The 21,038-nt window shown below is 39.5% G+C and overlaps 1 protein-coding gene across 8 annotated transcripts in view; it reads left to right on the forward strand.

Moving 5' to 3' along the window:
* GPAT3 (glycerol-3-phosphate acyltransferase 3) overlaps positions 1-21,038 on the forward strand; it is a 62,124-nt gene that overhangs the window by 32,990 nt on the left and 8,096 nt on the right. For 4 of the 8 annotated variants that reach the window (XM_026509818.4, XM_044388123.3, XM_026509817.4 and 1 more), the window contains exons 4-10: positions 8,149-8,419; positions 11,493-11,567; positions 12,094-12,183; positions 14,143-14,236; positions 18,493-18,608; positions 19,771-19,826; positions 20,850-20,935. In XM_026509818.4, coding sequence (XP_026365603.1) covers positions 8,149-8,419; positions 11,493-11,567; positions 12,094-12,183; positions 14,143-14,236; positions 18,493-18,608; positions 19,771-19,826; positions 20,850-20,935 — 788 coding nt within the window. Of the gene's footprint in view, positions 1-427; positions 504-1,387; positions 1,513-2,562; positions 2,667-8,148; positions 8,420-11,492; positions 11,568-12,093; positions 12,184-14,142; positions 14,237-18,492; positions 18,609-19,770; positions 19,827-20,849; positions 20,936-21,038 lie in introns of those variants that run through there. The other 4 variants (XM_057309639.1, XM_057309637.1, XM_057309638.1 and 1 more) reach the window with 2 other exon arrangements.

Genomic DNA, 21,038 nt, shown 5'->3' on the forward strand with positions numbered 1-21,038 from the left:
TTTAAAAATGTAGTTGACATTTTAGTTCAGTGGATCTGGGACTGGGCCCTGACAGCTGTATTTTTATAGGTTCCAAAGATATTTCTGATGTGCAGCCGTGCCTGAGAGCTGTTGAGTTCAGCTCCTTTTTTTCTCTCTTTTATAATTAGTGCCTGGCTCTCTCTCTGCAGTGGCTGACTGACTGATTAAATGAATGAATGCTTTTGATTTAGATGAGGAAATTGATTTCCAGCTAAACTGACTTTTCAAATGAGTTTCTGAAATAGATTTTGTAAAAATATAGCATTCATTTTTAAGAAATAAAGAGAATAGTACAATTTATCTCTTTATACCTATCACCCAAATTCAACAAGAATTTACGTCATCTATCCTTTTTTTTCCAGTCTTTCCTTTGTGGAGTGTTTTTTAATTAAAATTTTCATTACAGACGCAGTATGTGAGCATTGCAGAAAATTAGAGACTACAGATAAGCGATCAGAAACACCGTATTCTCACCTTAATGTGTATCCTTTTATGGAAGCATTTTAAAACGAATCCTGGATAGTATGCCATTTTACCTTCAAGTACCCCCGTGTATGCATCTCAAAAAACTGACTTGTTTTAAACATAACCCTGACGACATTGTTACACTTAACCAAGTTAATAACAATAAACTGGATTTTTATTTTATTTTATTTAAAGATTTTATTTATTCATTTGACAGAGATAGAGACAGCCAGCGAGAGAGGGAACACAAGCAGGGGGAGTGGGAGAGGAAGAAGCAGGCTCCCAGCGCAGGGGCCCGATGTGGGACTCGATCCCAGGACTCCGGGATCACTGCACCACGCAGGCGCCCCAATAAACTGGATTTTTAAAAAGTACTTAGGAAGGAGAGCAGTGGTAATCAGGAACACAAAGGATTCACTGAGAAATAAGCATTGTCAAACCGCCTAATTTGCATGCTAGAAATTATGACCTGACTAATGGCCCCGGGAATTTTTTGCACATGGTATATCTAGAGCTTAGCCTTGCAGCATGACAGCCCAATTTTTGTGAAAAAGGGGACAAAAAGAGGGCTGGAAAGCTGTGCAGTTAGGTGACTATGTAGTTGATGCCCTGATGGATGTATTCATCTGTGTGGTGATTGACGGACAAGAACAAGGACAGAGACTGCTGGTCTGACCTATCCAGGCCCTTGGTTGTACGAATAGTGTAAAAACCTTTCAGTCTTTACCTCCATCTAAGTGGTGGCTTGAATGTTCCTCTGGAGCCTGACAGTGAATATTTCTGTTCTTTAAAGCCAGCAGCCCTGGTCCACCCCACCCCACCCCTAGCCCCACCCCCAGCCACGTGCGGTTAATCTTTACAACTACTTTACCTTGGTCTCTTCTTTAATCACATTGATCAGGAAGGATATCGGGGCATGGTTGGGGTTGAATGTAGGCCGGGCTTTCTTGCCACGGACCAGACCCCCTCAGAGGAGCTCCTCACACCAGGAAAAGCCTTCGCTACCAGTGGTTGGTGCCCCCACAGGTAAACTCCTCCCTGCCCACTTGCTTAGGGGGATATGAACTTTTTTTTTTAATGTAATGGAAGAAGTATTTAGTTAATCCTATAGTGGATAAATCACAGAAACGGGATTCACAGATCCTGCCTCCTTCAGTTCTTTTTTTTTTTTTTTTTTTAATCATGTGGTAAGGACACTGAACATGAGCTTTATCCTTTTAACAAATTTTTAAGTACTTAGTACAATATCGTTAAGTATAGGAATATTGTACAACACATCACAAGTAAAATAGTTTTTAAATTGAAACTTAACATACACAGGCAAGATCGTAAAAATTATAAATGTACAACTGAATGATTTTCCCAAAGTGAGTACTCATGTACCTCTCGTTTTGATCAAGAAACAGAACATTACCAGTACCCCTGAAAGTTCTCATGTATCCTCGAAGGCACTACAGAACAAGGTAGTGTATTTTTGTTAATTCCAAACCAGATTTAATTTAAAAATTTCCAGTAGAAACAGAGCTACAGGGGGTTTCTACTACATGTATTATTACTATATGATCACCTATGTTTCTGTGTTAGTTGGGCTTATGATTGGATAGGATTCTAGCTGAAACAGACTAATTCAATCAAAGTTTCCAGGAGAGAGTATGTTTTGAACTCCGAGCTTCTGACTTTTGGAATATAGCCCACTGGCAGGTTAAGGACCAGCTCCTCTATATAAAGCCTATTGTATACACTTTTGGTCTGTAGAGGCCCCTGATTTTCCCCAACAGCTGACCTAGAAAGCATGCTTTCCATCTGCAGGATGGCTAAACTACTGTGATTTATCATTGGGCAGTCATTCCAAGAGTTCACTCAGCTAATGTCGAGTTAATTATATTTGAGATGATTTTAACTTCAGCCTCTATTTCTTTTGACAGGCTTTTCATAGCTGGTATTATTTATGTACCATGACTTGCTAAAGACATAGGGCACAGGGCAGCTTGTGCAATTAATCTCTCCTATTAGAAAGAGAGAGTTTTTCTCGTTGTATTTTCATCCAAGCATGGACCTTGTCGGGTTCGTCAGAACATTCCGTATAAGGACAAAGGTCAAATGTTTATGGCTTTACTGAAGTCTTGAAGCTGACTTATGAAACAAAAGGAAATGTTTCCTGGAGTCAGGGTTTTATCAAGGTAAGAAACGAGGATCGCTCTGAAGGATCAGCACTAATTTGTTCGTGATAAAACTAGGTTTCCTTAATGACGATAAAAACTGATATCAAAATTGTGTCTGTGCCCGTTAAATCTGATATGTATTTATATCTATATTTTGAAGACTTTTAGTGTACTTATGAACAGTTCTTGGTGCCGAAAGATTTATTTCTGGGACGCCTGGGTTGCTCGGTTGGTTAAGCATCTGCCTCCAGCTCAGGTCTCTTGATCCCAGGGTCCTGGGATCGAGTCCTGTATCGGTCTCCTTCCTCAGTGGGGAGCCTGCTTCTCCCTCTGCCTGCTGCTCCCCCTGCTTGTGCTCTCTCTCCGACAAATAAATAAATAACATCTTAAAAAAAAAAAAAAGCCGGCACCTGGGTTGACTCAGTCAACCAAGTATCTGCTTTCGGCTCAGGGCATGATCTCAGGGTCCTGGGATCGAGCCCTGCATCGGGCTTCCTGCTCAGTGGAGAGTCTGCTTCGCCCTCCCCCCCACTCAGCTCTCGCTCGCTCTCTCTCAAATAACTCACAAAATCTTTTTAATAATAAAATCTTAAAAAAAGAACAATATTTCCTCTTTTTCTTTCTAGCCTGTACTTTGATGCCTGATGCATAGTGAGTGTCCCCTATATGTTGACTGGATTAAATATTTGTTTTTCTCTCAGAAGGTATATGTAGGGTAAATTGAATCAGTAATTCTGACCCTCAATAGTCAGTATACCTAGGGAAGGAAGTAATATGTATTCAGGAGTGCTTCTTTTGACATTGAATTTTACAGTAATACCCATTTGCGGATTTTGTGTGCCTTATGAAAGAGCTGTCTCTGACAATATAGATTTTCATCTTAGGAACAATAACCAGTTCCATGTAACTTTTTTGTTGTTATTGTTATAGGATATGTGTAGCCACTCCTTAGTTTAATAAATAAAACTTCAGGGGCGCCTGGGTGGCACAGCGGTTAAGCGTCTGCCTTCGGCTCAGGGCGTGATCCCGGCGTTATGGGATCAAGCCCCACATCAGGCTCCTCTGCTATGAGCCTGCTTCTTCCTCTCCCACTCCCCCTGCTTGTGTTCCCTCTCTTGCTGGCTGTCTCTATCCTGTCGAATAAATAAATAAAATCTTAAAAAATAAATAAATAAATAAATAAACAAATAAACAAATAAATAAATAAATAAAACTTCATAGAAACAATCAAATTCTTCTGGTATCATTCCCTGATTCCATTACCCTGTCAACGCCTGAAACTACTACTCTGATTTTCATGTTTATTATTTATGTGCGTATTTTCATACTCCCCCCATACATGTATGTATCTTAAACAACACGTAGTATTTGTTGTTTTGCATTATTCAAGCTCTATAAAAATACCGTCTTCCACATATCATTCTGAGTTGTTTGTTCATGACGATGTTTGCAAATTAACTAAGTTGATGAATGTTCCAGTTAATTTCTTCTAGCTCTTGTGTAGTATGCACTGTATTTGTCCGTCTCTTTTTTATAGGAGCTTCCTTTGGTTATTTATTTATTTTTATTGAGGTATAATTACCACGTATTAGTTTTAAGTGTACAACGTAATGATATTGGTATATATTGCTGTATATCCATCTATCATTAATATAATGTACCTTTAGATTGCTGTTGCAGACAATGTGGCAAAATGTTCTCATATATATTTTGCACAATTTTATAAGAATTTCTAGGGTATAACAGAAAAGCTCTTTTTTAAGGTGGAATGGAAATAGTAAATGTGGAAGGAGTGAGAAAATACCATTTTAAGAGACACATAATGAGGCGCCTGGGTGGCTCAGTCGGTCAAGCATCTACCTTCGGCTCAGGTCATGATCTTGAGGTCCTGGGAGCGAGCCCCGCATTGGGCTCTCTGCTCAGTGGGGAGCCTGCTTCTTTCTCTCTCTCTCGGCTACCCCCCCTGCTCCTGCTCTCTCTCTCTCAAATGAATAAATAAAATCTAAAAAAAAAAAGACACATAGTGCCAATGTATTCGGGCAAGAATCAGCAAAGCTGCTAATACCATTGGGTGAAACTTTGAGGAGCAGGATATTTCCATAGTTTCAAATTATCTCTCCTTTATAGACACTTACAGATAATAATTCCCCACTTACTAATCAAAAAGAGAAAAATGGTAACTTTACAGTGGAGAAATCTGGTAATAACTACCTTAAATCAAGCAATCAAAGTTAAGCATCATCAATCATGGGACAAACAGATCACATGTCCCTATGTGATGCTCTGAGAAGGATACATCGTTCACGTAGTACGCCTGCCCAAAGTGGACAACCCGCATCTAATCACGAGGGGACATCGGACTGATCCAAATTAAGAGACAGTCTATGAAATAAATGGCTTGTACTCTTTAAAAATGTCAGTGTCTTTTTTCCCTTATTTATTTTTTTAATTTAAATTCAGTTAATTAACACACAATGTATTATTGGTTTAAAAAGTCAATGTCTTAAAAAACAAAGAAAGGCTGAGGAACTTTGTCATGTAATTAGGAGACTACAGAGATTACATATAAATATAATGTATGACATATAAATGTAATGTATGATCCTTGGATATTATTGGGACCATTGTCAAAATTTGAATATGGTCTGTACATTCGATACTAGTTTTGCAGTAACGTCCACTTTCCTGATTTTGACAATTTCATTGTGATTAAATAAAACCTCATGTCTTGAGGAAATCAGTGCTGAAATATTTAGGGGCAAAGGGCATGATGTCTGCAATTTATTCTCAAGTGGTTCAGAAAAAAAAGTATCATTTTATACATCTAAGGATAGAACAATAAAGCAAATGTGACAAAATATTGGCAATTCATGAAGCTGGGTAAAGTGAACTCTTTTTGCAACTTTTCTGTATATTTGAAATTACTGAACAAAAGTTTTCCTGAGGTATACCTGGAAGTAGAATTGCTAGGTCTCTGGCTATGAATATCTTTACATTTACTAGATGGTTCCAAATTGTTTTCCAGCAAACTCTTGAAATGACTCAATTTAAAGTTTGTATCCGTCTTTATGGGTATGAAATAGTATCTCATTGTCGTTTTTGTTTGTATTTCTCTGCTGATAGTGGAGTCGAACATCTTTTAAAATGTGTACTCATTAAGTCTTACTCTTTTTCTGAATTGTTTGCCATATGTATTTTTTTCTTTTTCTTTTTTTTTTTGTGTATATCTTAATATATTCTGGAAATTAATCCTTTGTCAATTGGAGCCATTGCAGTCACCCACATACCTTTGAAAGAGGCTTAACAAAAATATAAAATTGAGTTCTATTTTATTTGAGTTACGCAGAATTAAGTAGGTCAGGGGGCAGAGAGAATATTGCACATCGAGTAGGTGGGGGCTGGGGGCTGGCCCCTGATTACAGATCCCTTCTCTCCTGGCTCAGTTAAATAATGAGGCAACTTGAACTTACATTCTTATCTCTCACCCCTCCGAAAAAGTATTTTTAGAAGGGCTGTCCACTGTCTCCAGTGTGTTTCATTCTGAGATTTGCTGAGTAATTTGTTTTTCCCTCCCCTTCTAGACTTAAAAAAACCCACAAAACCCTATATATTGCTAAATAACGAAACTCTTGCACTGCTGAATATTGGCCAGTACTTGGCTTGAGTAACCTGCTCTGAGGTATTGCAGCTGTCCACAGAGCAAGAGGGTAATTCAGTAGTGACACTGTCTTGGTTCATCCTCGAATAGGAAGCAAATCCTTTCCAGAGAGGGCGAGGAAAGGTTAAACCACTTAGACTTGGAGACAGAAAAAAGATGATTGAATTGTTCAAGAGCTTATTTCATTGCTCTAATTCTTAAGGTGGTAAGGTATTAGATTTGCATGTGGCAAAAACAAACAAAAACTACCCCCAAAACCCAAAAGTAAAATCATGAAACTTTAGCCCTGTAAAGAAACTAAAAATTTTCCCACCTCCAATTTTATAAAGGAGGACACCAAATTAGGTGACTTATCTATTACGCATAGTCTTAGAGCTGGTGGTTGTCCTAAAGACCTTGACTTTGGACTCCAGTTCCTCTTTACTTTCTACTCCAGTGCATTATGCTGCTATTCCTTCAAAACAAACGATGTATTATGAGCTCTCCGTCTATGGATGCACGTACACTGTTCTCCAGGGAACAGGTCATATAGCACTCTCCACTCTCCTCATTGATTTCCTAGTAAACCGGAAAGTGAGAAAATCAGAGGGGATCTTCTTTCAGGGAATTTAATATCTTAATCTCCATTTCAAAAGGAAAGACTTTCTAATTTAGGAAGTAAATTCCTTTGCGACACACCCCAGAGGGACGATTGAATAGTTACATCACTGTGTATATAGCTACTCTTTATCTGAAGATCTTCTCCTCCATGACTCGTATTTAGTAGGCAGAACTGGGTGGCAGTGATCATTTTTTCAATTTACAAAATTTATGCTACTTTAAAAATCTTTGAATTATTTTCTTTATGGGAAAGACAATAACAGATAAAGAGGAAAATCTAATCGTATTGCCCAGAGATAACCACAAAAGTGGCCTTCTTGACACTTTTCCTATGTATATCTATCTCATAAAGTTAAACTGTAGTTTTAGATCCTGCCTTTTTTTCACTTAACATTAAGGTATTTATTAACTACAGTATTTATTAGATGTATTGTATCGCGTCTGGATTGATTATAATGGAAAATGCTACAGTGAACATTCTTGCCTACATTTCTGATTATTTTCTTATGGTAGATTCCTAAAATTGGAATTATTGAATCATCAGCAAACCTATTTTTAGCCTCTTCATGCCAAAGGGATTTTGACAAACTTGCTACTAGTTCCATGCTCACAGAAATTGAGTATGAAAATACTTACTTCTGTCATTGAACTTTATCATTAAACAAAAATGTTGCTGATTTGATGATGTAAATAGGCCCATCTTTGTCTAATTCACATTTCTTTGATTGCTAGTAAGCGGTCTTGGTCTATTAACTATTAATGTTTCTTTGAATTCAGTTCATGATCTTGAGATTGTTTTCTTATTAAGTCATTTTACATATTAAAGACATCAGCCTTTTGCCATTTGGGTAAATATGTTTTGACATTTTGCTTGCTTTTGGCTTTATGGTTTTTATCAGGGGAAAACAGAAGGTTTTATTTTTACACAGTCTAGATCTGTCCTTGCAGAGAGTTCGTTCTGTAACTTGTTTCCCTAATGGTGTGTAGGGAGGAAATGCAACAAGAAAAGGGTGATTGAGGACCAAATTTCTTTCTAATGAATTAAAGTCATTGGGTAGAGGCCATTTTATGCAGACTGAGTGATTTCACCTCTTTTCCCACTGCAGTTACTTGTCTTTTATTTTTGAAATCTGCTTCACGTTACTCATAAAATGTGTTGAACTGTCTTCTGCACAGAGTTGCCCCCTTGGTCAGTTCTTGTATCCTATGGCATTTTCTCATGTCCTGATGCTTTCTTTTAAGGTATTATCCAAAGAGATGAGTCACCCATGGAAAAAGGGCTCTCTGGTCTGCGAGGAAGGGACTTTGAGCTGTCTGACGTGTTTTATTTCTCCAAGAAGGGCTTGGAAGCCATTGTGGAAGATGAAGTGACTCAAAGGTTCTCCTCAGAGGAGCTAGTATCATGGAATCTCCTCACAAGGACCAATATAAATTTCCAGTACATCAGTCTGCGGCTCACCACGGTGTGGGTGCTGGGCGTCATAGTACGCTACTGTGTCCTACTACCCCTGAGGTATGTCTCCTGCCCAGTAATTGATGGTGTCACGGTTCAGCTTTCTTTTTAAATCATGTATGTCATGGTCTCATGAGAGTATTATGGCACTAACTTCACCCCTTCCTACCTGCAAAACACCACCCAATGTGACGTCCACAGGAACATACCAAGTATCTATTCTCCTTTCACATCTTTTCCCCAAATGAAGGTGTGTATTCAGAATCGAATATATGTCAGTCTGGATCCATGTTGTTCTTTCGGCCATAAATCATTTGAGGATAGATGGAAAAGGGAAGTTAGAAAAAAGAAGAGAGGACTTCACGGTTTTGCATTCACCAGGGGGTCAGCCAAACTGTGACTGCCTTTCCTTGCTAGTCTGTAGCAGTTCACAGTTGCACAGGAGAGAAGAAATTACTGCTAATGGTTACCCCATGAGAGAGAGCCATTTAGAAGACGGAACTTGTCCCACTAGTTCCATTTATGATGCACTTTTCTTATTAAAAGTTCGCCACCCGCGTCCCCCCCGGTTCTGAGTTTGAGTGCCGCCCGATGAGGCGGTACCTTCAAGTGCACTTTACTGGAGCCACCGTGGGGAACCTCAGCGTAGCAGAGGTGACGCTGGGCAGTGGGGTGAAGCACAGGTGGCCACAGTGTGTCCAGCATGGTGACGGCAGCTCGTAGGCATATGTACCAGTCGCAATATTGCTGTTGATGGTCTTGCTTAATTTCCCTGGACATAGCCTTGGCGTCCTCTCAATAGAGCTTTCCAGGCAGTTGCTATCAGTCCCCTTGAGTTGGCACATGACTTGAAACCATTTGACCATCCCTAGGGTGGCCTATACTTGCCTCATTCAGGTTTATTACAAGTGAAGAGATTGCTTAAGTATAGGCAAAGGCACATTTCTAAGCTCTTTCTATTTTTTCCCCCCATGTTGCCAGTTTGCCAGTTGGGGCACAGTATGTCTTTTGGGAATCATTTCAGCTGTGATAACAAAGTGAAATTCAGGGATTCACATATACTTTTGCTTGAACCGTAAGCCAGTGTTCCCCAACTGGGGGTTCATGTACTCTGAGCATGTACAAGACTACCCATCAGTATGCAGGAAGGAAATATCTGAGCTTTTTATTTATTAGGCATTTCTAGGCTATTTATAATTAGAGCTTCCATTTATTCTGTTTTTAGTCTTAAAAAGAAATGCAACTTTGGTAAAGTTGACTATATAGGTTAGCTCTTACATCTGCACTTGGCCCACGAGTCAGGCACTGTATCCGAGGCCCCCTGAGAGAAGAGTGAGGATTTTTGGAAGACAGAGTATTTGAGATGCCCTCATTTGTCGGTTAGCTTTCACCGGTGGTGGGTGCCAGCAAATGGTGTTATGATTCTATTATCTACTTAGATGAAACTAACGCTTGCAAACTAAAGAAGTAACATAGAAGATTCTTGCAAAGAAACCACAGATGTAGGATAATCCAGTAATGTGAGCACCCAAGAAGAAGAAAGCAATAGAATTGAGACTCCTACTCTTAGTACATCGTCTTCAGTGTGAAAGAATTGCTGTGTAAATGCTTTAGAAGATGAGCGGTTGCTGCGGAGTGAGCACTCAAAAAGCAGGTCATGCTAACATTGATTGTGTTGATGGTCGCACAGCTCTGTGAATATGCCCCAAACCGTTGACTACTTTAAATGGATAAATTCAATGATAGGTAAATTGTATCTCAGTAAAACTTAAAAGAACAGACTGTGGCTGAAAACTTGTGACATCTGTGAGAGCTCTCACCTTGGCTCACTTAAACTGGAAACCGGAAGTTTTTGTCCTATTAATCTACCAAATAAAAACTTTCAAGAGTTTTGAACCCAGTTGTTAAACATGTTCCAATGTAACCCCTCTGATTCGATGTGTAGCATCAAATGATTCTCATTAGGGCAAGGTAGCAAAATGTTATTGTAAAACTTTTACATAATTGGTGGGTAAGATTCAACAGTGATTTAGTTATTGTGTATCAGTGGTTAGCATGAAAATACGGCATCGAAAGTAAGCTGAATCTGACCTTCAAATTGCCCTGTCACAAGGTCTTCAGCCAAGACTATAACAAGGTTTTTTTTTTTAAGACTTTAACAAGGTTTAACACCTTAACAATGTGTGTATAAGGAACCCCTATTTATTTTGAAAGGTTTTAAATCTCAATGTTGTCTTTTTGTGTAATTCTACTTACATTTCTGAAAATGACTATTTTCTTTTTGAAGTGATTAGATGAATATTAAAAGCACCTTTAAAAATGGAAAGTATCTGTGGTGATTAGAGGTATTGTCAGTCATCTTGTTACTAACTTCTGAGTTACCATGAACATACAAAGGGACAACAGATTTGCATGAAAGGGTTTCCACATGGTGCTATAATTTGGTGTTCTTATTATGATAGAGCCTTTCTTGCTATTTGCTCTAAATTGTAAATTCCTTTGAGAAAAATTTGAATTGTATCTACCCCCATCATTAAAAAACACAGAACAAGTCAGTTTTAGACCTTTGGAGGATATTTACAATCCTACCATGCCCACCAGTGTATCCCAGACAAAATAAGGGAACTACTTTCAACCTGACATGAATCCTTCATACAACATAAACCTTTTTTCTTACATTACACATGAAGTTAATATGAGTATATTTAAAAACATTAAAATAATTCAGAAAAGCAAAAGGGCAAGGGTTTTAATTTATTCTTTTCACTAGCCTGTTTAATCCTTGGGTGATTACATCGATTGTTTGACAGTTTTGTGAATGACCTTCCAGGTCTTCTCTATGCATCTATGAACTAGTTATATGCTTGCTATTATTTTGAAGATGGTACCCCACTCTACATAATTATTTTGAAATTTATTTTGCTTTTTTTTTCTCTCAAAATGTACCACGGACCATTCTTCCATGTCAGAATCTAGAGATTTACCCAGTTCTTTTAATGGCAGCACCATAGTCCATATTGTAGATGGACTAAAACTTCTTTACAGTTTCATTATCTGTGAACTTTTAGGTTATTTCCCTTTGCCTCTTACTGTGCAATTAACTTTTGCATTACCTTTTCTTTTCTTTTTTCAGGGTTACCTTGGCTTTCATTGGGATCAGTTTGTTGGTTATAGGAACTACACTGGTTGGGCAGCTGCCAGACAGCAGGTGAAATGTTTCCTTCCATTTGGCCATAAATAGGATTGTCACTTTTCTTAGCTGTGTCCACAAAAAAGAATATTTGATCCCTACGTATTGTATCAAATTTATGGCCTCAACACACTTATTAAAATTTGGCTTACTTCATATTCATAGTCTGTATTTGATTTGCCATCACACTTTCATATATATTGTGAGAAATTGTTTTTCAAAGGGGACATGAAGGAAAGGAAGGAAACAGACCGAGGGACTCACAGAAAGCAAGAGAGTCTTATACCTGGCCAGGGTCACTGGGCTGAGACCAAAGAAGCCTCAGCTTATCGTGGTCAGGAATTCATCATGATAGTCTCGTCGGGTGGGAGCTATTTTCCCCTGGAGTTTTGTCCTAAATGCCTCAATGAGACTTTAAGAAGTGAGCTGTGCTTGTGTTTCAAAACACAATATGTGGCCGGGAAGGAGCACATTGAAGCTTTTATTCTATCGTTTGCTGCGGGTGCCCACAACTGCGCCATGAACTGTTTTCTCTTTCTTTCAGCCTCAAAAACTGGCTGAGCGAACTGGTCCACCTGACTTGCTGCCGGATCTGTGTGCGAGCCCTCTCTGGTACCATTCATTACCATAACAAGTGAGTGTGTGCGGCCTTCCATCTGCCTTTTTTTTTTTTTTTAACGTTTTTTTATTATATTATGTTAGTCACCATACAGTACATTTCTGATGCAAAGTTCGATGATTCATTAGTTGCGTATAACACCCAGTGCACCATGCAATACGTGCCCTCCTTACTACCCATCACCAGCCTATCCCATTCCCCCACCCCCCTCCCCTCTGAAGCCCTCAGTTTGTTTCCCAGAGTCTATAGTCTCTCATGCTTCTGCCTTTTTGTCTGCAAACCCAGCCTGCCACTGACAGCCGTGGGTGGAGGAAGCAGGTGAAAGAAATCCGCATACTTCTCGTATGTTCATCCCTGCTGCTGAGACCATCACAGACATAGCGGTTTTGCACAATAAACCTTTAAAAAGCCATCCATTTGCTGAAGGAGCCACAGAATATTGTAATGACACTTAATAATTGGGCATGTCTGGTGTGCAGGCCGGGCCCGTGCTTCTCCTAGGTCATCCTCCAGGAGAGGCACTGTTGTCCTGTTGTACAGGTGAAGAGGGGGGAGCTCTGGGACTGGCTGTCTAGGGTCACGTAGCTCGTTCGTGGCAGAATCAGGTTGTGAACTGGGTCTGTCCATGTAAAAAGTGATGCAGCTGACAGGCCTGGAGGGGGGAGGGGAAGGAGGACCGGCCTTTAACCCTTGAGGCCTGCTTTCTAGTCTCAGTCCCGCCACTTCTGAAGTTCCGTAACTGAGCCCTAAGACAGAACACCACACTTTGCTTCCCTCACCCCTAACCGTAGAGGAGAAGAGGGGTAGCTAACTGAAGTTATTAGCTGACGGAAATAATTTTGATTGCTTTGGAATTACTTTTCCGTTAACTCAATTTAATTTTTTTACGTTTAACTTCATTGTTTTAGAAGTTCTAGAAAAGCCTCTGATTTTTGTTGACTGGATCTCTCTGTCTCATTTGTGGAAGGGAGACATTATCTCCTTTGGCTTTATCATGTGTTACCGACGTAAAAGGCCCCGCGAGTTTCTAAAATTACGTGATTTTGTCTTTGAGCCCTGAGCTTTAGGATGAGGAGTGGAAGGAAATGCTTTGGTAGAACTGTGATCAGAAGAGACACTATCTACAGAAAAGGTGCCTTAATTACAGAGGTCACAACTTATCATATACAGAATTGCTTCTAATTTTACGGAAAGCATGCTAGAGTTGTTATGCGTTTGGTTCTCTTTCTTCTTTGTATTGGGCCAACCAAGACTACTTTGCTTCATTAGTGTCAACTACTGGTTGAACTCTAGGACAGAGGTCGGCAAACTAAACTATGGGCCTAGCGACCAAATGGGGCCTGCCATCTGTTTTTTTATAAATAAAGTTTTATTGGAACACAGCCATGCTCATTCATTTATACACTGTCTGTGACTGCCTTTGTGCCTAAACAGCAGAGTCAGTAGTTTTGACAGGGATTGGCTGGCTTGCAAACTTAAAATACTTATTATCTGGCCCTCAATAGGAAAAGTTTGCCAACCTCTGCTTTAAGGGGATAGGAGGGAGGAAACTATGGTAAATTTACTCTGTGGGTCACTGTGAAATTACTAAAAGTGATGCTTAGGAAGACTAAAATAATAGGAAAATCCTTAAGATAAATGAAACTTGCCTATCACAATATTAAAGTTATGGCATCTTTGTAACTCAGTCTAATATTTTTAAATTATCCTTTTTCATTATAAAAGGAAAATAAATCATTACCAAAAAAACAATGTAAATATGTATAAAGGGCACGTCATTGGCCCTTTCTCCTATACTCCCACCTCATTCCCATCATACTGCCTAGAGATAACCTTTTTAAGATGGACCATATACGTTGAAGCTGTATTTTTTAATTTACTTTTTAAAGCAAAATAGGACGAATCTATACATGCTGTTCTGCAAAATAATGACAATTTTCCAGGGTTGGTATTTACCATTGTTTGTAATTGCAGGCAGTACAGACCCCAGAAGGGAGGCATTTGTGTTGCCAACCATACTTCCCCAATAGATGTTTTGATCTTGACCACGGACGGATGCTATGCTATGGTAAGAGCAGCTCAGTGATAGTTCAAGTCATTGCATCTTTTGTGGACTGTTCAAACTCTTAATTTATTTTGGCACAAACTGGAGAGTTAGTTTTATATGAGAAAGTGATTAGGTCATACTGCTGCAGCTATATAAGTTGTGTCATACATTAAATGAGCGCTACGTGGTGCAAAAACAAGAAAGAAAGTAGCCATTAGATTAAGGTAGTAAAAAATCTGGGGTGCCTGGCTGGCTCAGTCAATGGAGAATGCAACTCTTGGTCTTGGGGTTGTGCGTTTGAACCCTATGTTGGGTGTAGAGATGACTTTAAAAAAAATCTTTAAAAAATAAAAATAAATAAATGGATCAATCTTTTTAAAAAAAAAAGGTAGTAAAATTTTTGACTTACTAGAATGTAGACATATTTGAGCTTGATAGGTCTTTGCAAGGTTGATTGCATCTTACTTCTAAAATCCCTGCAATGTTTAATAAATAACACTTTGAGACTTTAGTCTTCCTCCTTAGAGCTGTGCAAATCCCTTACCAGCCAATTAGTTAATTAGTTGTGTCTTCCTTCCTGAGGGAGTCATACACAATTAAAAAAAATCAGACTTTTTAATGATGATGAAGCAAGAAAGATAAATACACACACACACACACACACACACACACACACACCCCACATTGCCTTTCTCAATCACTGAGGGGGTTTTGAAGACCTTTGTAAAAACCCCTAACTTATTGCCAGATAGTTAATCTGTCTAAAGTAGAAGTTCAGATATATATCTCTTGGGCAACAACATTTTAATCATTATTTTGTCTAAGTTGTGGAGCCCATTCGGAATCCAAGGAAGCTATAACTACTTCTAGGAAAAGACTTATGGGAATTGGTAGTTCTTAACCTTTTTTAGGTTAAGCATCAGTTAATAGTTATGTACCCTTTCTTAAGAAAAACTGACATAGGGGCGCCTGGGTGGCACAGCGGTTAAGCGTCTGCCTTCGGCTCAGGGCGTGATCCCAGCGTTATGGGATCGAGCCCCACATCAGGCTCCTCTGCTATGAGCCTGCTTCTTCCTCTCCCACTCCCCCTGCTTGTGTTCCCTCTCTCGCTGGCTGTCTCTATCTCTGTCAAATAAATAAATAAAATCTTAAAAAAAAAAAAAGAAAGAAAAACTGACATAAATGTGCATGATACAAGCATGGTTTTCTTTAAAAGCCCACTCAAGGACCCTCCTGTTAACAGTCCTTGGTAGGCCCCCAGCACCGTTCTGGCCATATGTAGTAAAATTCCTTGCATTTATGTGGACAAGCACTTTCACCTCCATTATATGTGACCTTCCCATAATCCAGTGAGATTTGGGCTGATATTTTGTTACAGATGAGAAAGCAGAGGTTTGGACATTTTAACCAACTTGTGGAATTACGATTTTGTGTTTCTGGGACCATATTTATTCATTCTATGTTCTGGTCAACAAAAAGTTGACTAAAACTCATTGGTGACTGAGTCCTCAGAATTTTGTTGGAATTTTCCATGCTTTTTGATTGTGTGTGACTGCAATTACAATATTAGCCACAGCTTAGGAGAGCAGCCCCTGCTAACTTTCCAGTCAGTGGAGTGATAGACACAGAAAGCCAATTAGGGGGCGCCTGGGTGGCACAGCGGTTAAGCATCTGCCTTCGGCTCAGGGCGTGATCCTGGCGTTATGGGATCGAGCCCCACATCAGGCTCCTCTGCTGTGAGCCTGCTTCTTCCTCTCCCACTCCCCCTGCTTGTGTTCCCTCTCTCGCTGGCTGTCTCTATCTCTGTCGAATAAATAAATAAAATCTTTAAAAAAAAATAAAATAAAAATAAAAAAAAAGAAAGCCAATTAGGTTTTTTTTTTATTTTTATTTTTTTAATTTTTTTTTATTACATTATGTTCACCGTACAGTACATCCCCGGTTTCTGATGCAAAGTTCGATGATTCATTAGTTGCGTATAACACCCAGTGCACCATGCAATACGTGCCCTCCTTACTACCCATCACCAATTAGGTTTAAATCCGAGGCAGGAGAGGGCAGAAATGGGAGGAGACTGTATTGCTGACCTCCAGGGGTCACATATGGCCTCTTTTGGCTAAACATAAATTATGTATCTGAAGAATATTCAATATCCCATCTCAGTGGCTTTTCAGAATCTTTTTTCCTCTTAAACAAAGACTTCAACTTTTTAAAAAAATTTAGAAATATTTTCTAAGTCACCGTTGGTAGCGTTTTGCTCCATTTGCTTTATCATCCACATTCTCACGTGCTGGCTTTCTCTTTGCCTCTCTACATAAAAATTGTATAAATTATGTATATTTTTAATATATTGATATTTAGTATTTATTTCTAATAGTCATATAATATTGGAAATTTGGGACTGTACCAATTCATGCAATTCATTGGGTTCTTTCTTGCTTTCTCCTAATCCATTTTTGTATCTCCCTTTATTCATAGTGAATACCCTGGCTCCCAGAAATATCAACATATTTACCTGTTTTCTCAATCCTATGATACATCTAAAATTGTTTCAGAATTGCTTCACCTGTTTTACTACAAAAACAAATGTTGTAAAAAAAAAAAAAATCCAGGGTATTTTGTAGTTCTCCTTGAAGAGAGAGAGAGGGTGTGTGGTCAAATACCGTCTTTGTACATTTCTTAGATTTTTTTTTTCCCATTCCTTCCGTGTTGACTCTTTTATTCATTTGAAATACAGTTGTTGTTTTTGTTTGTTTGTTTCAGTTTGCTTTCGGTTTGCTAGGCCCGTCCTTGTTGATTTATTATTGGAATGCTTCTAAATGTCAAAGCTAAACAATAAAGGTCTACTCATAACAGTGTCACTTCTGCCCACGTCTGTTCTGCCCCGTTCCCTCCCACCCTTGTAGTTTTCAACTTCGCTGCTTTGGATTTTTTTTTCTTTTTGTAGAAAGAAATATATGTATATATTTCCCTTTCTATTGTGCACAAAGGGCAGCATACTATATTTGCTCTTTGGCAATTCGCTTCTTTCACTTAGCAATATCGCCCGAACGGTGAGCATAGCATGATGTATAGAGATGTTCGGTTGCTGTGTTGTACATGTCCTGAAACTAGGGTAACATCGTGTGCCAACTATACTCAAAAAAAAAAAAAAAAAAAATGAAACCCCAACCAAAAAAAACCCCAACCCAGCATCTCTGGGAAATCACTCCTTATCAGTCAAGAGATCAGCCTTGCACCTTTCCCAGCGGCACGGCGCTCTGTTCTGTGTATGTAGCGTCTTCTAGTCATCTGATTGCTTATGTTTGGCACGTAGGTCATTTCCAGTATCTTGAAGTTACAGATAATGTTACAATTAAAACCATGTGTATATGTATTTTCATTTTGTTGGAGGTTTATTTTCAGGGTAAATCCCAGAAGTAGAATTATTGAGTTGGAGGATAAATGTAAATGTAGTTTTGATAGCTATTGCCAAATTTCCTTCTGTGGGTGTTATAATCTCCCCCATCCCAAGCAATGTATAAGTGCTGTTTTCTTTCTTTCTTTTTCTTTCTCTCTTTCTCTTTCTTTCTTTCTTTCTTTCTTTCTTTTCTTCTTTCTTTCTTTCTTTCTTTCTTTCTTTCTTTCTTTCTTTCTTTCTCTTTTTTCTTTTTCTCCCTTTCCTTCCTTCCTTCCTTCCTTCCTTCCTTCCTTCCTTCCTTCCTTCCGAGAGAAAGAGAGAGGCCAGCAGGGGGGTGGGGCTGGGTAGAGGAAGAAGGGGAGAATCTTAAGCAGGCTCCACACCCAGCTTGATCTCAAGACCCTGAGATCAGGACCCGAGCCGAAATCAAAAGTCAGAAGCTTAACCAACAGAGCCACCCAGCTGCCCCGAGTGCCCATTTCTCCTTAGCCTTGGCTTAGAGTGCATTGTTAAGCTTTTGAGTCTTTTTCACTGAAATGAGCGAGAAATGATATTTCAGTGTTGTTTTAATTTGCGTTTCTCTTATCTGGACTAAGCTGAAAGACTTCTACTTTTTAAAGCTAGAGTGTAACTAGTGTAGCAACATTTTAAGCTTATAAGTCAAAGGTGCTGCTAAAGAACTCTTTTTGCTTACATTTGGCCTTTCGTGTTCTCTGATTAGACCAAGAACTTCAGTCATTAGAAGAAAGCCAATCTTTTCTCTTGGTGGGGAATAGGAACTTACTGGTACTTAAAAAAAAAAAAAAAAAAAAAAAAAAAAAGCTTTCTTTGCCTCACTGTGCCTTTACATGTTTCTTTTTTTCTCATGGTACTTTAGGTTGGCCAAGTCCATGGTGGATTGATGGGAATTATTCAGAGAGCTATGGTCAAGGCTTGTCCACATGTCTGGTTTGAACGCTCAGAAATGAAGGATCGACACTTGGTCACTAAGAGGTAAGCAGTGACATTACTCAGTATCCTTGGGGGTAGCATAAAATCGGATCCATCTTGGCCTTCCTGCCAAAGAGGGCAGAGCAGTACTAAGGATTAAGCCTAAAATATATGGAGCTTTATTTGTGGTTAGCTTTTTCTGCTGAATAACCTGTCTTCGGTACATTCTTAAAAATTTTAATTCTGTAGTCATGGTGGGAAATATGATGGGATGAGAAGGCCCGTACATTTGTATTGCTGTGGCGTAGGTATAGGCCCGTCACTGAGTTTTCAGAATTAAAAATGACCACCTTGAAGGTTAAATAATTGGTAACTGTTTGCTGAGTAAAGAAATGGCCGATTGTTTCCTGGATGTCGGTTATCACTGAAGTCCATCTAGAGACACAGGGGTAATGCTCTTTATGAAACAGAAGGAACCTCTAGGGCTCCGGGTAGAGATGAGCTACAGGAAGCCTTTGCTGGGAAAGAGCTTTTGTCTGAGGCCTTTACCTGGAGGCCCTGTGGTTATTGCTTCTAGAAACAGTACTTGTTGAAATCTGTTTAAGGTCAGTGCAACTATTTATTCCCCAGTTGGAGGTTGTTTGGCACTGGGACCCTGGCAGCTGTAACGTCTCTACCTGAGCCTCGCCACCTTCTGGTGAGCAGTTGGAAACGTAGGGCTGGCTGCTGCCGGGAAGGCAGGACCTAAGCCGGGAAGCCGCCATTCTCAGCTTCATGGTGTCTGTGTCACAGCAAAGCTGAGCCCTCCTCATTTAAGGAGTTTCTTTAGACTTATTGTCCACGAGGCAGACTGGTCCAGCAATCAGTATTCCTGTTTTTCAGATGACGAAATATAAGTACATGGAGAAGGGCGCAAACCTTCTGATGGGGGGGCGGGGGCCCTAGAGCACATGTCACGTGACTACCTCACATTCTTTTTTGAGAGTGGGCAGAAGGCACTGAAGGTCGCTCACTGTGAGATGAGAGAAATTGAAATAGTACAGATGACCTTCTGCTTTTTAGAAAGGGGCCAACTTGAGTGGATTTCCTTTACTTATGTCTTATTTTTCCCCTCCTTCTTGCTATACAACTGTATTTGTGTTAGTAGAGAGTAAAGAAGACCAAAGAGGACGCCCACCCCTACCTTTATAAAGGTAGCATTTTGATCCTTTATTTTTCTTCACAGACTAAAAGAACACATTGCTGATAAGAAAAAGCTACCCATATTAATCTTTCCTGAAGGTAAGAAAGGGCGACTGCCTACCAAGCCTTAGCTGGTAACAACAAGCGTGAAAAGTGTATGAGGACTTGGATTGTTCTAGAATTGGCATTCTTACATTCTTAGTCCAGATGTCTGCTGTCCTATAGGAATGGGCTGCTCTTCTCTGAGCCAGTAATCCCTTGCTTTCTTTTGACATTTGATGGAAGTCATGGTGCTTTTTTTTTTGGAAGTCATGGTGCCTTTTTGATCTTAAAAGTCATTTCTGGGTAATGAACTTGGGCAGGTATTGTTTATAATTTTTCAAAGTTCCTCATTTTTTTTAATCTTTAAAAGATTTTATTTATTTATTTATTTGAGAGAGAGAGACAGAGATAGTGAGAGAGAGCACAAGCAGGGGGAGTGGGAGAGGGAGACGCAGACTCCTCGTTGAGCAGGGAGCCCGACTTGGGGCTCGATCCCAGCATCCAGGGATCATGACCGGAGCCGAAGGCAGATGCTTAACTGACTGAGCCTCACAGGGGCCCCTCAAAGATCCTTATTTTAGGGGCGCCTGGGTGGCACAGCGGTGGGGCGCCTGGGTGGCACAGCGGTTAAGCATCTGCCTTCGGCTCAGGGCGTGATCCCGATGTTACGGGATCGAGCCCCACATCGGGCTCCTCTGCTATGAGCCTGCTTCTTCCTCTCCCACTCTCCCTGCTTGTGTTCCCTCTCTCGCTGGCTGTCTCTATCTCTGTCAAATAAATAAATAAAATCTTTAAAAAAAAAAAAGATCCTTATTTTAAAATATTGAGATTGTCACCTGTTATGCCAAAGTCATATCTCTAGGGCATTTAATAAAATAAAAGTTTGTTATTAAACTTGCTTAGAGCTGTTGAATTACTTAAGCAGGATTGATCTATTTCACAAAATGATAATAAACTATAACTTTGCTATAATTTAAATATTTTAGATTATTTTATATCAAAATAATTCCTTTTTTAAAATTTGTTTAAAAAAAGACTGCCTTTACAAATATTCACCTCCTCCTTTCCACGCCTTTGCAGGGACTTGCATCAACAACACTTCAGTCATGATGTTTAAAAAGGGAAGCTTTGAAATTGGAGGAACCATACACCCAGTTGCAATTAAGGTAAAAGAGATGCCCCCCTGGCCCCCAGAAGGGCAGTGACTTGGGTAACTTTATTTTGATATAACTTCAGTCTTAAGACTGTAAGAATAACAAGCATTTGTAT

The sequence above is a fragment of the Ursus arctos genome, unplaced genomic scaffold (assembly GCF_023065955.2).
Source record: "Ursus arctos isolate Adak ecotype North America unplaced genomic scaffold, UrsArc2.0 scaffold_9, whole genome shotgun sequence".
In the NCBI taxonomy this organism is placed as follows: Eukaryota; Metazoa; Chordata; class Mammalia; order Carnivora; family Ursidae; genus Ursus; species Ursus arctos.